Source organism: Dendrobates tinctorius, unplaced genomic scaffold (genome assembly GCF_039654945.1).
Source record: "Dendrobates tinctorius isolate UK_male_01 unplaced genomic scaffold, ASM3965494v1 ptg000231l, whole genome shotgun sequence".
Taxonomy (NCBI): domain Eukaryota; kingdom Metazoa; phylum Chordata; class Amphibia; order Anura; family Dendrobatidae; genus Dendrobates; species Dendrobates tinctorius.
The window spans coordinates 5,436,471-5,451,313 of record NW_027361898.1 but is presented as its reverse complement, the minus strand read 5'-3'; the positions used below and the strand labels follow the sequence as shown (position 1 = coordinate 5,451,313).

Sequence of the window (14,843 nt, the reverse complement as noted above, 5' to 3'; positions counted from 1 at the left end):
TTCCACATCCATGGTGGCCAGGATGGTTCCTTCTGGTAGAGGACCTATTGCTGCTAGTTTATTCAATAGGTCAGTTGTGTCCTGAATGTAGCTGGATGTATCCTTCACCAGTGGTTTAAGAATACCCTCTACCCATCCAGATACCTACTCAGTGAGGGTGCCCACACATGAAATAATTGGTCTTCCTGGATTTCCAAAACCTGTCCATTTATAATGACCACGGACAAGATAAAGATCCCCAACTCACATCAGGACTACAAGATCCCAGGTACTTTCACCTGCATTACATCTAATGTGGTGTACTTAATTATTTGTACTAAATGTCCAACTGGGGGTCTGTATGTGGGGGAGACTGGGCAAAAGCTTAGAACAAGGATGAATGCTCATCGTCACACAATAAGAGAAAAAAGAATGGATCTACCTGTGGCAAAACATTTCTGTATCCCTGATCACAGCAGCGTGGATATGAAATTACTGGTATTGAAAGGTAACTTCAATTCTCAGAGAGAGAGACGAGTTTGGAAGTACAAATTTATGACGAACTTTGACACTCTCAGTGCTGGAATGAATGTGTCGCATGGATTTATGTCTTTTTACATCAATTAAGGAATTTCCTTTTAAAACTAGACCCCAATCAGAGGACCATAAAACATCCGGACTCCTTATCTATGAACTGGTCCAATGTTTATATTTATGTTTTTCCCTCTCCCATATTGATAGTTCTGCTTCACGTCACTTGTCTTATCTATTGCATTTTTTCTAGGCTGTATTGTGCATAAATATGTGACTTCAGATTTTGTATTAGTCTAGCCTGATGAAGAGACCTGAGTAGTCTCGAAAGCTTGCAATGTGTTACCATCTTTTCAGTTAGCCATTAAAAGGTATCAACTACTGAGGACTCTCAATCCTGAATACATTTCTCCTTAGAAATGATACTTCTCGGATAATGCTCTTGTCTAAAATACATCAGGTGAGTGCAGTCTGATTGTATTCTTTAATATTTCCATTGGATAAGACTCTATTGACACTTTTCTCTCCTACAGTGTTAATTATTATCACAATACTGTAATTCCAACCTTAATATATGTGACATTATATAATGGACAGTAGAGGTAATGGGTTACGTAGTCTAACACGATATGCAAAGTTACGTCTCATTCCTAGATTCTGTGGAGCTAAATCCAGTGCAGATCGTTATGGCTTCAAATAAATTCCCATCCTATTAATTTCTCACATCTTGTGACTTTATGTCTGTTGTTCTGTAACAGAGCTTCAAACATGTTCTTTAGAAGTAAAGTTTATATAGAACGTGTATGCCTGTAGCCATCACTAGGGGGAGTTCAGAGAACTTGATGCATACTGGTATTAGGTGTACAGGCAGCTCCCCCTAGTGGTGGCTGCTGACAGGATCTTTTCATGTATTTCTGTATACAGGGAGCTCCCTCTAGCGGTGACTGCAGACAGGATCTTATCATGTATTTCTGTATACAGGGAGCTCCCCCTAGTGGTGGCTGCTGACAATCTTATCATTTATCTCTGTATACAGTGAGCTCCCCCTAGTGGTGGCTGCTGACAGAATCTTATCATTTATCTCTGTATACAGGGAGCTCCCCCTAGTGGTGGCTGCTGACAGAATCTTATCATGTATCTCTGTATACAGGGAGCTCTCCCTAGTGGTAGCTGCAGACAGAATCTTATATATCTCTGTGTACAGTGAGCTCCCCCTAGTGGTGGCTGCAAACAGGATATTATCATATATATCTGTATAAACAGAGCTCCCTCTAGCGGTGGCTGCAGACAGGATCTTATGTATCTCTGTATACAGGGAGCTCCCCCTAGTGGTGGCTGCTGACAGAATCTTATCATGTATCTCTGTATACAGTGACCTCCCCATAGTGGTGGCTGTAGACAGAATCTTGTCATGTATCTCTGTATACAGGGAGCTCCCTCTAGTGGTGGCTGTAGACAGAATCTTATCATGCATCTCTGTGTACAGGGAGCTCTCCCTAGCGGTAGCTGCAGACAGAATTTTATCATATATCTCTGTGTACAGTGACCTCCCTAGTGGTGACTGCAAACAGGATATTATCATATATATCTGTATAAAGGGAGCTCCCCCTAGTGGTGACTGCAGACAGGATCTTATCTTATGTATCTCTGTGTACAGGGAGCTCCCCCTAGTGGTGACTGCAGACAGGATCTTATCTTACGTATCTCTGTATATAGGGCGCTCCCTCTAGTGGTGGCTACAGGAAGCCAGAATTTTGATAATTATTTTATGTCTGGGCAGGAGGTTTTGGATGTCTGGCTGCCTGCTCTGTACCGAGAATTCAGTGCTATGTGGGACCTTTCTGGTATCAGGCCAAGGGTGCTGTGTTTAGCACGCTCAGTGCACATGCAGATCAGAAGATCGTGCTCTTTCCTTCCCATTTCTACATGCCTCCCGTCGTCATGACATGGATTGTTCTGCATTGCTCACAGTTGACACACACTGTACACACCAATTCTAGTTTTGTGGATCCACCACTTAGCACGGACACAAGCAGGTTTCAGAGCACACGGGGCGGGAATGTGCGCCGGGATGACCAGTATTTGGGTGGTCAGGAGATAATGTATGACTGTAATGAATGATTTAGGAGGGTCATATGTGTATTAGGACATGAAGTGTCAGGAAAAGCATCTCTGCCTGACGTGTGTCATGGAGGAATGCAGTTTGTGCAGCTTTATTGGAAAGGGAGTGTCGCTTCAATCGCAGAGAAAACCAGAGGCGAAGATCACACCTGCATAGTCTGAGTGACGATCAGGACGTGGAAGACTGCGGCAGACACCAGGGGACCCTCCACGGCGTCAGCGACACATTCTCCACAATGGTGGATGAACCCAAAATTGAGCTATTTGTCAAGGTAAAGCATTAACCTTATTAATTACTATTCCCTGGTCTGCAGAGCATCACACCTGCAGACGCGTTCGCTCCTGGAGTCATCGTACAGCACGTGCCACATCGCATGACCCTAAATCCAGATGCTTTATTGTGATCTGTAGCTGATCTGATCACCAGGGACAGTTTCAAGAAAGCAGCGGTATTCTACTACCACTGTGCGCATTGCTAGTATCTTCAGCTATAAAAAAATTAGAGGTCATAATATATCATATACTTTAGAGGGGCTCAAGTTCATTTTATTTTTATCAACCCTATAACAATATAATGCTATCTAAATACAACCACCTTCAATACACAAAAATCACACTACTGTACAATAATTACACATAAAGGTACAAATAAAAAGCAACACTTATTATGTTTCCAACCACAAATCCTCCTTGTTTATTGGGAGGAGAGGGAAAAAAGAGGAGAGAAGAGGACAAGAAATATTATATTATCCCACTGACCCAGAGCAAAGTCAGGTTTTGTTCTACGTTCATTTTCATCATATAATGTTATTTCACAACCAAGTTTACATGTGAGCTTTCCTATTAAGACTAAAGAAAATTCGGTTCTTATGCAAAGTAATATTTATTTTGTGTTCTTTGCAAAAAGTCCTAGGTGCTACTGAACAGTATTAAATACTATTTGCATATATTCACTTTATTCATCCAGTTTTTTTAACATTACAAAAATAATTACAATTTCTGTAAACTTTTGAAAAAGTTTTTTTTAAAAAGTTGCACCAAAGATTGCTATGTTATCAGTGAAAAATACTTGCATTTGGAAGTATTCTGAATATTACAATACTGCCCCATATGTACGAGAATATAACTACTATAATACTGCCCCTTGTACAAGTATATAACTACTATAATACTGCTCCTATGTACAAGAATATAACTACTATAATACTACCCCCTATGTACAAGAATATAACTACTATAATACTGCTCCTATGTACAAGAATATAACTAGTATAATACTGCTCCTAACTAATATAATACTGCCCCCTATGTATAAGAATATAACTACTATAATACTGCACCCTATGTACAAGAATACAACTACTATAATACTGCCCCCTATGTACAAGAATATAACTACTATAATACTGCCCCTATATACAAGAATATAACTACTATAATACTGCCCTCTATGTACAAGAATATAACTACTATAATACTGCTCCTATGTATAAGAATATATCTACTATAATACTGCACCCTATGTACACGAATATAATTACTATAATACTGCCCATATGTACAAGAATATAACTACTATAATGCTGCCCCTATGTACAAGAATATAACTACTATAATACTGCCCTCTATGTACAAGAATATAACTACTATAATACTGCTCCTATGTATAAGAATATAAATACTATAATACTGCACACTATATACACGAATATAATTACTATAATACTGGCCATATGTGCAAGAATATAACTACTATAATACTGCCCCTATGTACAAGAATATAACTACTATAATACTGCCCTCTATGTAAAAGAATATAACTACTATAATACTGCCCCCTATGTATAAGAATATAACTACTATAATACTGCACCCTATGTACACGAATATAATTACTATAATACTGCCCATATGTACAAGAATATAACTACTATAATACTGCCCCTATGTACAAGAATATAACTACTATAATACTGCCCTCTATGTACAAGAATATAACTACTATAATACTGCTCCTAAGTACAAGAATATAACTACTATAATACTGCCCCCTATGTATAAGAATATAACTACTATAATGCTGCCCCCTATGTACAAGAATATAATTACTATAATACTGCCTCTATGTACAAGAATATAACTAATATAATACTGCTCCTATGTACAAGAATACAATTACTATAATACTGCCCATATGTACAAGAATATAATTACAATAATACCGCCTTCTATGTACAAGAATATAACTACTATAATACTGCCCCTATGTACACAAATATAATTAATAATAATAATAATAATAAATTTTATTTCTATAGCGCTGACATATTCCGCAGCACTTTACATTTCAGAGGGGACTTGTACAGACAATATACATTACAGCATAACAATAATCACATAGATCATAACAGATACCAAGAGGAATGAGGGCCCTGCTCGCAAGCTTACAATCTATGAGGAAAAAAGGGGAGACACGAAAGGTGGGTGGTAACAGTTGCCCTGATTGTATGGACCAGCCATAATGTTAAGTGTGTAACAGTACAGATGCAGAGGGCTAATGGATGCATAAAGCATGTGGGAACATGATGCGGGGAACCTGGTTATGGTAAAAAAACTTTTGACTGTGCCACACAGGGATAGATTAGGTTAATGTGTTGAGGCGGTAGGCCAGTCTGAATAAATGCGTTTTCAGGGCACGCTTAAAATTGTGGGGATTGGGGACTAATCGTATTGACCTGGGAAGTGCATTCCAAAGAATTGGCGCAGCACGTGTATAGTCTTGAAGACGGGAGTGGGAGGTTCTGATTATTGAGGATGCTAACCTCAGGTCATCAGCAGAATGGAGGGCGCGGGTAGGATGGTATACTGAAACAAGGGAGGAGATGTAGGGTGGTGCTGAGCCATGGAGGGCTTTGTGGGTGAGGGTAATAAGTTTATACTGGATTCTGGAGTGGATGGGTAGCCAGTGTAATGACTGGCACAAGGTAGAGGCATCGGTGTAACGAATGGCGAGGAATATGATCCTGGCAGCTGCATTCAAGACAGATTGGAGGGGGGAGAGTTTGGTAAGAGGGAGACCGATTAGAAGGGAGTTACAATAGTCGAGACGAGAATGAATAAGAGAAACAGTAAGAGTTTTTGCAGAGTCAAAAGTAAGAAAAAGTCGAATTCTAGAAATGTTTTTGAGGTGCAGATAACAAGAGCGAGCCAGTGATCGGATGTGGTGGACAAAGGAAAGCTCAGAGTCAAGTATGACCCCAAGACAGCGGGCATGTTGCTGGGGAGTAATAGTAGAACCACACACGGAAATGGCAATGTCGGGTATAGGTACATTAGTAGAGGGAGGAAACACAAGGAGTTCAGTCTTTGACAGGTTCAGTTTCAGATATAGTGAGGACATGATGTTAGACACAGCGTTTAGACAATTGCCGGTGTTTTCTAGAAAGGCTGGCGTGATGTCAGGAGAAGAAGCGTATAATTGGGTGTCGTCAGCATAGAGATGGTACTGGAAACCAAATCTACTGATTGTTTGACCAATAGGGGCAGTATAATTACTGTAATTACTGTAATACTGCTCATATATACAAGAATATAACTACTATAATACTGCTCCCTATGTAAAAAGAATATAACTACTATAATACTGCTCCTATGTACAAGAATATAACTACTATAATACTGCTCCTATGTACAAGAATATAACTACTATAATACTGCTCCCTATGTAAAAAGAATATAACTACTATAATACTGCTCCTATGTACAAGAATATAACTTCTATAATACTTAAAAAGGGAAGATACATCTTGTACGAGGGTCCTTATAAAAATCTTTTTGTTATTGCAAACCCATAAAAACTCCAGACATAGAGTAATCACAGACGCATTTCAGACTGATACGTCCTTAGTCATTGCATACATCATTCATTTGGTAACAATCCTGAAAAGACTGAAGAATTGGAAGCATTTAAAGAGACCAGGATGGATGAACACAGGACTTAAACACTTGTTAAAAAGGAAAAAAATAAATGTATATTAAATGGAAAGAGGGGGTAATATCTAAAGAAGAATATAATGCTGTTTGCAGGGCAATAGAAGAGCTAAAGCCAATAATGAAGTGAGACTTGCAAGGAAGACCAAAAGTAATAAAAAAGGATTTTATGGGTATGTCAAAAGTAAAAGAATTGTCAAAGATGGTATTGGATTTTTACAGGATGAAAAGGGTGAAGTGGTCAAAAATGATGTTGAGAAGACCAAACTTTTAAATTCCTATTTTGCATCTGTGTTCTCTAAGAAAACAATTGTAACATCAACTGATCTTCACGGTGCCATCGAAGGAATAAAAGAGTCCATACTACCCATAAACAGAGAGATTTGAGGGAATACTTAGCTAATTTAAATTAATTTACATCTCCTGGTCCAGATGAATTACATCCTAGGGTATTGAAAGAGTTAGCAGAGGAAACTGCAGAACCACTAGCCAGAATGTTTGAAAAATCCTGGAGAAGAGAAGTCTCAGAAGATTGGAGAAGAGCAAATCTTGCCCCTATTTTTGAAAAAAAGAAAGAAGATGGAACCTGGAAATTACAGGCCAGGGAGCCTTACTTCTATACCAGGAAAGAGCCTTGAACAAATTATTAAACAGCATGTATGTAAGTACTTAGATAAGAATGCAGCAATTAACCAAAGCCAAAATGGGTTTGTAGCAAACAAGTCATGCCAGACTAATTTAATTTCCTTCTATGATAGAATCACTGACTGAGTGGATCAGGGAAGTGTGGTAGATATAGTATATTTCGACTTCAGCAAAGCATTTGATAAAGTATCTCATACTATCCTTAGTGAAAAATGTATGGAATTGACAATGCTACGGTTAGGTGGATTCATTACTGGCTCAGTGATCGTACTAAAAGAGTGGTAATAAATGGTTGTACATCCAATTGGAAGAGTGTTTCATGTGGAGGTACCACAAGGCTCTATCCTGGCCCCAGTGTTGATCAACATTTTTATAAATGATCTAGATAAGGGAACTGTCACGATTTCCACTCTGTTTCTGTCTTTTTTGTTACTTTGTGTTGGGGCTGTCAGTCTGTGCTGGGTCTGTGCTGCAATAACCTGTGTTCCTTTTCCTTAATTAGACTTCTACTTAAGCATGCTATTTCCTCCACCCAGTGTCAGTCGTACATTTGCTGTTGCTTGTGGAACATTGATCCCTCTGCGCTTTGTGCCTGACCCAGCTTGACTTGATTCTCTTCCCGGACTCAGACCCTTTGCTTGTGACCTGACTTTGCTTGTGCCTGCTCCCTGTAAACTGTTTTGTCTCTCTGGCTTTCCTGACCTTGGCTCGTGTATTGAACTTCATCTCTGACTTCCCTTTGTCGTACTGCACCATTTCCTGGACCTGACCTCGGATTGTTTAACTTCCCTTTACTTACAGTAAGTAGTATTCATATTTACTAGTGTGACTCGCGTCACTGGAACAGAAGGTAAACTAATCAAATTTGCAGAAAATGCACAACAATGAGGGATAGCTAACATTAGAGAAGACAGAGAAACTATTCAGAAGGATATAAATAAGCTTGAACAATGGGCAGTGACTAATAGAATGGTATTTAACAGGGAGAAATGCAAGATTCTACATCTTGGGACAAGAATATAACTACTATAATACTACTATGTACAAGAATGTAACTACTATAGTACTGCCCATATGTACAAGAATATACCGTATATACTCGAGTATAAGCTGAGATTTTCAGCCCATTTTTTAAGGCTGAAAGTGCCCTCTCGGCTTATACTCGTCATACACCAGGGGGTCGGCGGGGGAGGGGGAGCGCGGGTGTCAGATTATACTCACCCCCTCCTGGCGTGGTCTCTGCAGCCCCTGCTTCTCCTATGGTCTCCGGCGCCTGTGTTCAGCGGTCACGTGGTACCGCTCATTAAAGTCATGAATATGCACATATTCATGACTTTAATAAGCGGTACCACGTGACCGCTGAACACTGGAAGAGTTGGCGCCAGTGACCATGGGAGAAGCAGGGGCTGCAGAGACGCGCCAGGAGGGGGTGGGGAGGATGGGGGGAGCAGTGCGATATTCACCTGTCCCCGTTCCACCGCCGTGCGCCACTCTGTCTGCCCCGTCCTCTGGCTGTGACGCTCAGGTCAGAGTGCGCGATGACATAGTTAGTGCGTGCCATCTGCCTGAACAGTCACTGACAGAGGACCCGGAAGACAGAGCGGCGCGCAGCGGTGGAAAGGGGACAGGTGAATATCACAGGCGCTGGGGCCCTGAGCCAGCGGCGACACTGGCACCTGGCCCCCATAGCACGCCGGTGTCCCCGTCTGCTCAGGACATCGGCACCTGGCTCCCAGCGACAAGAGGTGAGTATGTCATTTTTTTTATTCGCAGCAGCAGCATATGGGGCCGCAACCTTTATGGAGCAGCATATGGGGCATATTCTATGGAGCATCTTTTGGGGCCATAACATTTGTGGAGCATTAAATGGGGCCATAATTGTTATGGAGCATCTTATGGGGCTATAACCTTTATGGAGCAGCATATGGGGCCTACTCTATGGAGCATCTTATGGGGCCATAGCCTTTATGGAGCAGCATATGGGGCATATTAGTCTATGGAGCATCTTATGGGGCCATAACCATTATGGAGCAGCATATGGGGAATATTCTATGGAGCATCTTATGGAGCCATAACCTTTATGGAGCATTATATGGGGACATAATCATTATGGAGCATCTTATGGGGCCATAACCTTTATGGAGCATCTTATGGGGCCATAACCATTTTGAAGCAGCATATAGGGTATATTATTCTATGGAGCATCTTATGGGGCCATAACCTTTATGGAGCATTATATGGGGCCTATTCTATGGAGCATCTTATGGGGCCATAACCTTTTTGGAGCATCTTATGGGGCCATAACCTTTATGGAGCAGCATATGGGGCATATTAGTCTATGGAGCATCTTATGGGGCCATAACCTTTATGGAGCAGCATATGGGGCATATTCTATGGAGCATCTCATGGAGCCATAATCTTTATGGAGCATTATATGGGGCCATAATCTTTATGGAGTATCTTATGGGGCCATAACCTTTATGGAGCAGCATATGGGGCCTATTCTATGGAGCATCTTATGGGGCCATAACCTTTATGGAGCAGCATATGGGGCATCTTATTCTATGGAGCATCTTATGGGGCCATTATTAACCTTTGTGCAGCATTATATGGGGCGTATTTTGTATGGAGCATCTTATGGGACAATCATGAACTTTATGGAGCATTATATGGGGCTCCTGATTCAATATGGATATTCAAAAACATTTAACCTACTGATGTCTCAATTAATTTTACTTTTATTGCTTTTTCATATTTTCGAAATTTACCAGTAGCTGCTGCATTTTCCACCCTAGGCTTATACTTGAGTCAATAAGTTTTCCCAGTTTAATGTGGCAAAATTAGGGGCCTTGGCTTATACTCGGGTCGGCTTATACTCGAGTATATACGGTAACTGTCATAATACTGCTCCTATGTGCAATAATATAACTACTATAATACTGCCCCTATGTACAAGAGTATAACTACCATAACACTGCTCCCATGTGCAATAATATAACTACTATAATACTGGCCTATGCACAAGAAAATAACTACTATAATACTGCTCCTATGTACAAGAATATAACTACTATAATACTGCTCCTATGAACAAGAATATAACTAATATAATACTGCCTCCTATGTACAAGAATATAACTACTATAATACTACCCCCTATGCACAAGAATATAGCTACTATAATACTGCTCCCTATGCACAAGAATATAACTGTATTTACTAGTTTTCATCTGCACTGTGACTTCCCTAACTTCAAAGTTTTGGTAACAAGTTTGGGTTTCTGTTAATTAGTTCATTTCCTGTATTCTGGTCACCTGTTATTTGTGTTTAGGTTACAGGTGTGATGTCTGCTGTCACATGTAAATGATGCTCTGCAGTGTAGAGAGCTGCCAGATCTCTAGCAATAGACTAAATCTGGACAACTGGTCTATCCAGTTCCCTTTATAGAGGACCTACATACAGTATCATTTCATAGGTTTCCTCCCTGCACTGACTATAGGGAATGTGAAAGAATGTTCAGCCATACAGTAGCATCTTGTGCAGGCAGAGTTGTCATACACACGTGGTCAAAATTGTTGGCACCCCTCGTCTAATGACAGAAAAACAAACAATGGTCACAAAAATAACTTGAATCTGACAAAAGTAATATTAAATAAAAAATCTATGAAAATGAACAAATGAAAGTCAGACATTGCTTTTCAACCATGCTTCCACAGAATAAAAAAAAAAAATTAATAAAACTCATGAAATAGGCCTTGACAGAACTGATGGTACCCCTGAAAATAATGTGACAAAAGGGACATGTTAAATTGCAGTGTGTCCACTAATTAGCATCACAGGTGTCTACAATCTTGGAATCAGTGAGTGGCCTTTATAGAGGGCTACAGATACTCACTGTGCTGTTTGGTGACATGGTGTGCATCACATTCAACATGGACCAGAGGAAGTGAAGGAAACAGTTGTCTCAGGAGATTAGAATGAAAATTACAGACAAACGTGTTAAAAGTAAAAGTTATAAGACCATCTCCAAGCAGCTTGATGTTCCTGTAACTACAGTTGCACATATTATTCAGAAATTTAAGCTCAATGGGACTGTAGCCAACCTCCCTGAATGTGGCCACAGGAGGAAAATTCAAAGAGAAGGGTAATACGAATGGTAACAAAAGAGCCCAGAAAAACTTCTAAACAGATTAAAGGTGAATTTCAAGCTCAAGGAACATCAGTGTCAGATCGCACTATCCGTCGTTGCATGAGCCAAAGTGGACTTCATGGGAGACGACCAAGGAGGACACCAATGTTGAAAAAAAATCATAAAAAAGCCAGACTGGAATTTTTCCAAACTACATGTTGACAAGCCACAAAGCACCTGGGAGAATGTCCTATGGACAGATGAGACAAAAATGGAACTTTTTGGCAAGGCACATCAGTTCTATAATCACAGACGGAAAAATGAAGCATATCAAGAAAAGAACATTGTCCCTACTGTGAAACATGGAGGAGGCTATGTTTTGTTCTGGGGCTGCTTTGCTGCATTCTGGCACAGGATGTCTAGAATCTGTGCAGGGTACAATGAAATCTCAAGACTATCAAGGGATGCTAGAGAAATGTGCTGCCCAGTGTCAGAAAGCTTGGTATCAGTCGCAGGTCATGGGTCTTGCAATGACCCAAAACACACAGCTAAAAACACCCACGAATGGCTAAGAGGAAAACATTGGACTATTCTGAAGTGACCTTCTATTAGCCCTGACCTAAATCCAATTGAGCATCTTTGGAAAGAGTAGAAACATGCTGTCTGGTAAAGGCAACCTTCAAACACGAGACAACTGGAGCAGTTTGCTCTTGAGGAGTGGGCCAGAATACCTGTAGAGAGGAGCAGTAGTCTCATTGACAGTTACAGGAATCATTTGATTGCAGTGATTGCCTCAAAAGATTGTGCAACAAAATATTAAGTTAAGGTGCCATCATGTCTGTCCAGGCCTATTTCATGAGTTTTATTTTTTTTTAAAATTCTGTGGAAGCATGGTTGAAAAGCAATGTCTGACTTTCATTTGTTCATTTTCATAGATTTTTTATTTATTATTACTTTTGTCAGATTCAAGTTATTTCTGTCACCATTGTGGGTTTTTCTGTCATTAAACGAGGGGTACCAACAATTTTGACCACGTGTGTAGGTGCAGAACTGTCTGGTATAAGACAGATAGTGGAGGATCTGCTGGATTTACTGTAATATATTTTCTCTTCTGCTCCCAAAAGCTGAAAATCCAGATGGGCAATATATGATGAACTCGTCCTTTATAGAAATTTCTGCCTTTGGGACGACATTTATAAATATTCCCTTATATAAATTGCCCTAATCCTCAAGAAGTATGTCAGATCTTGCTCTTTTTTGTGACCATTTGTTTGAAATCTATGCCAGATCTTCCACTTCTCCAACATTTAATGTTGTCATAGGGACATTGTGTGAGTATCAAATCTCATTTATGGGAATCAACATGGTAAATGTCCCATCTGATTTATTTTATTTGTATGGATTCTCATCACTTCCCTATGATGGAGCTGAATTGTCGCAGTAGAAAACTGTAAGAGTTGTCATAGGGACAAAAGCGCATGTAAGAGCTCTAAGACTGCAATGGTTGATCAGCCCTAGGAATAATGTCATTTGGGTATTAACTTTGGGGCAGATTTCCAAGTGAACAAAATGAAGACACCGGAGACGTCTGTTATGTAACAATGTGCATGGCGCAATGAGTCCAGGGCAGGTCCCGCACTCCTGGGTGCCAGCATGGGGTGTGGAGGCAGTAATTAAAAATGACGCCACTAATTAAATGAGTCACCTGGAAAATACTTTGTGAATTAGAAACCCGTTGTCCTCACTGTAGTGAGCTAGGATCCCACAGCCCCAAAGGAAGGGTCCTGATTTCACAAATCCTATACCATTACCCAAAAATTCACTAGACACGGCCATACAGCACAAACCCTATGGATCCGCTGCAGAGCTACATTTTTTCTGATACAAGTCTACAAATCTTCTCCACCATTAGAAGGAGAACCCTGTGGACTTATCACTGAAATTATTATCTTTATGCAGGGAGCTCCCCCTAGTGGTGGCTGCAGTCAGAAGCTTATCATGTATCTTTGTATACAGGGAGCTCCCCCTAGTGGTGGCTGCAGACAGGATCTTACGTATCTCTGTATACAGGGAGCTCCCCCTAGTGGTGGCTGCTGACAGAATCTTGTCATGTATCTCTGTATACAGGGAGCCCCCCCTAGTGGTGGCTGCAGACAGGATCTTACATATCTCTGTATACAGGGAGCTCCTCCTAGTGGTGGCTGCAGACAGAAGCTTATCATGTATCTCTGTATACAGGGAGCTCCCCCTAGTGGTGGCTGCAGACAGGATCTTACGTATCTCTGTATACAGGGAGCTCCCCCTAGTGGTGGCTGCTGACAGAATCTTGTCATGTATCTCTGTATACAGGGAGCTCCCCCTAGTGGTGGCTGCACACAGAATCTTATCATGTATCTCTGTATACAGGGAGCTCCTCCTAGTGGCGGCTGCAGACAGAAGCTTATCATGTATCTCTGTATACAGGGAGCTCCACCTAGTGGTGACTGCAGACAGGAACTTCTCATGTATCTCTGTATACGGGGAGCTAACCTTAGTAGTGGCTGCAGACAGGATCTTAACATGTATTTCTGTATACAGGGAGCTCCCCCTAGTGGTGGCTGCAGACAGGATCTTACGTATCTCTGTATACAGGGAGCTCCCCCTAGTGGTGGCTGCTGACAGAATCTTGTCAAGTATCTCTGTATACAGGGAGCTCCCCCTAGTGGTGGCTGCAGACAGAACCTTATCATATACCTCTGTATACAGGGAGCTCCTCCTAGTGGTGGCTGCAGACAGAAGCTTATCATGTATCTCTGTATACAGGGAGCTCCCCCTAGTGGTGGCTGCAGACAGGATGTTACGTATCTCTGTATACAGGGAGCTCCCCCTAGTGGTGGCTGCTGACAGAATCTTGTCATGTATCTCTGTATACAGGGAGCTCCCCCTAGTGGTGGCTGCAGACAGGATCTTATGTATCTCTGTATACAGGGAGCTCCTCCTAGTGGTGGCTGCAGACAGAAGTTTATCATGTATCTCTGTATACAGGGAGCTCCCCCTAGTGGTGGCTGCAGACAGGATCTTACGTATCTCTGTATACAGGGAGCTCCCCCTAGTGGTGGCTGCTGTCAGAATCTTGTCATGTATCTCTGTATACAGGGAGCTCCCCCTAGTGGTGGCTGCAGACAGGATCTTATGTATCTCTGTATACAGGGAGCTCCTCCTAGTGGTGGCTGCAGACAGAATCTTATGTATCTGTGTGTAGTGAGTTTAGTATACAGATTTTTGGATTGTAGCTGATGCGTGAAGCTAATCTGCCCTAAAATTTGTTGCAGATTTCTAAACACTTTTCTCCAGTTTTCTCAATTTGTCTAAGCAAAGGTTCTGCAGCTGTGAAGGTTAGTGAATACAAACTGGTATTACCCTGATCTATGGGTAATGTCTCACTTTCGGGACCAGGAAACTTGAAGAT

The 14,843-nt window shown here is 41.1% G+C and overlaps 1 protein-coding gene across 2 annotated transcripts in view; it reads left to right on the top strand.

Moving 5' to 3' along the window:
- Positions 1-2,746: 2,746 nt before the first annotated feature.
- The window catches only part of CLIC3 (chloride intracellular channel 3), a 15,910-nt gene continuing 3,813 nt past the window's right edge, over positions 2,747-14,843 (top strand). The window contains exon 1 of one of the 2 annotated variants that reach the window (XM_073556026.1): positions 2,747-2,903. In XM_073556026.1, the coding sequence (XP_073412127.1) occupies positions 2,868-2,903 (36 nt within the window). In that variant the 5' untranslated portion in view covers positions 2,747-2,867. The remainder of the gene's footprint in view (positions 2,904-14,843) is intronic. The other variant, XM_073556027.1, reaches the window with a different exon arrangement.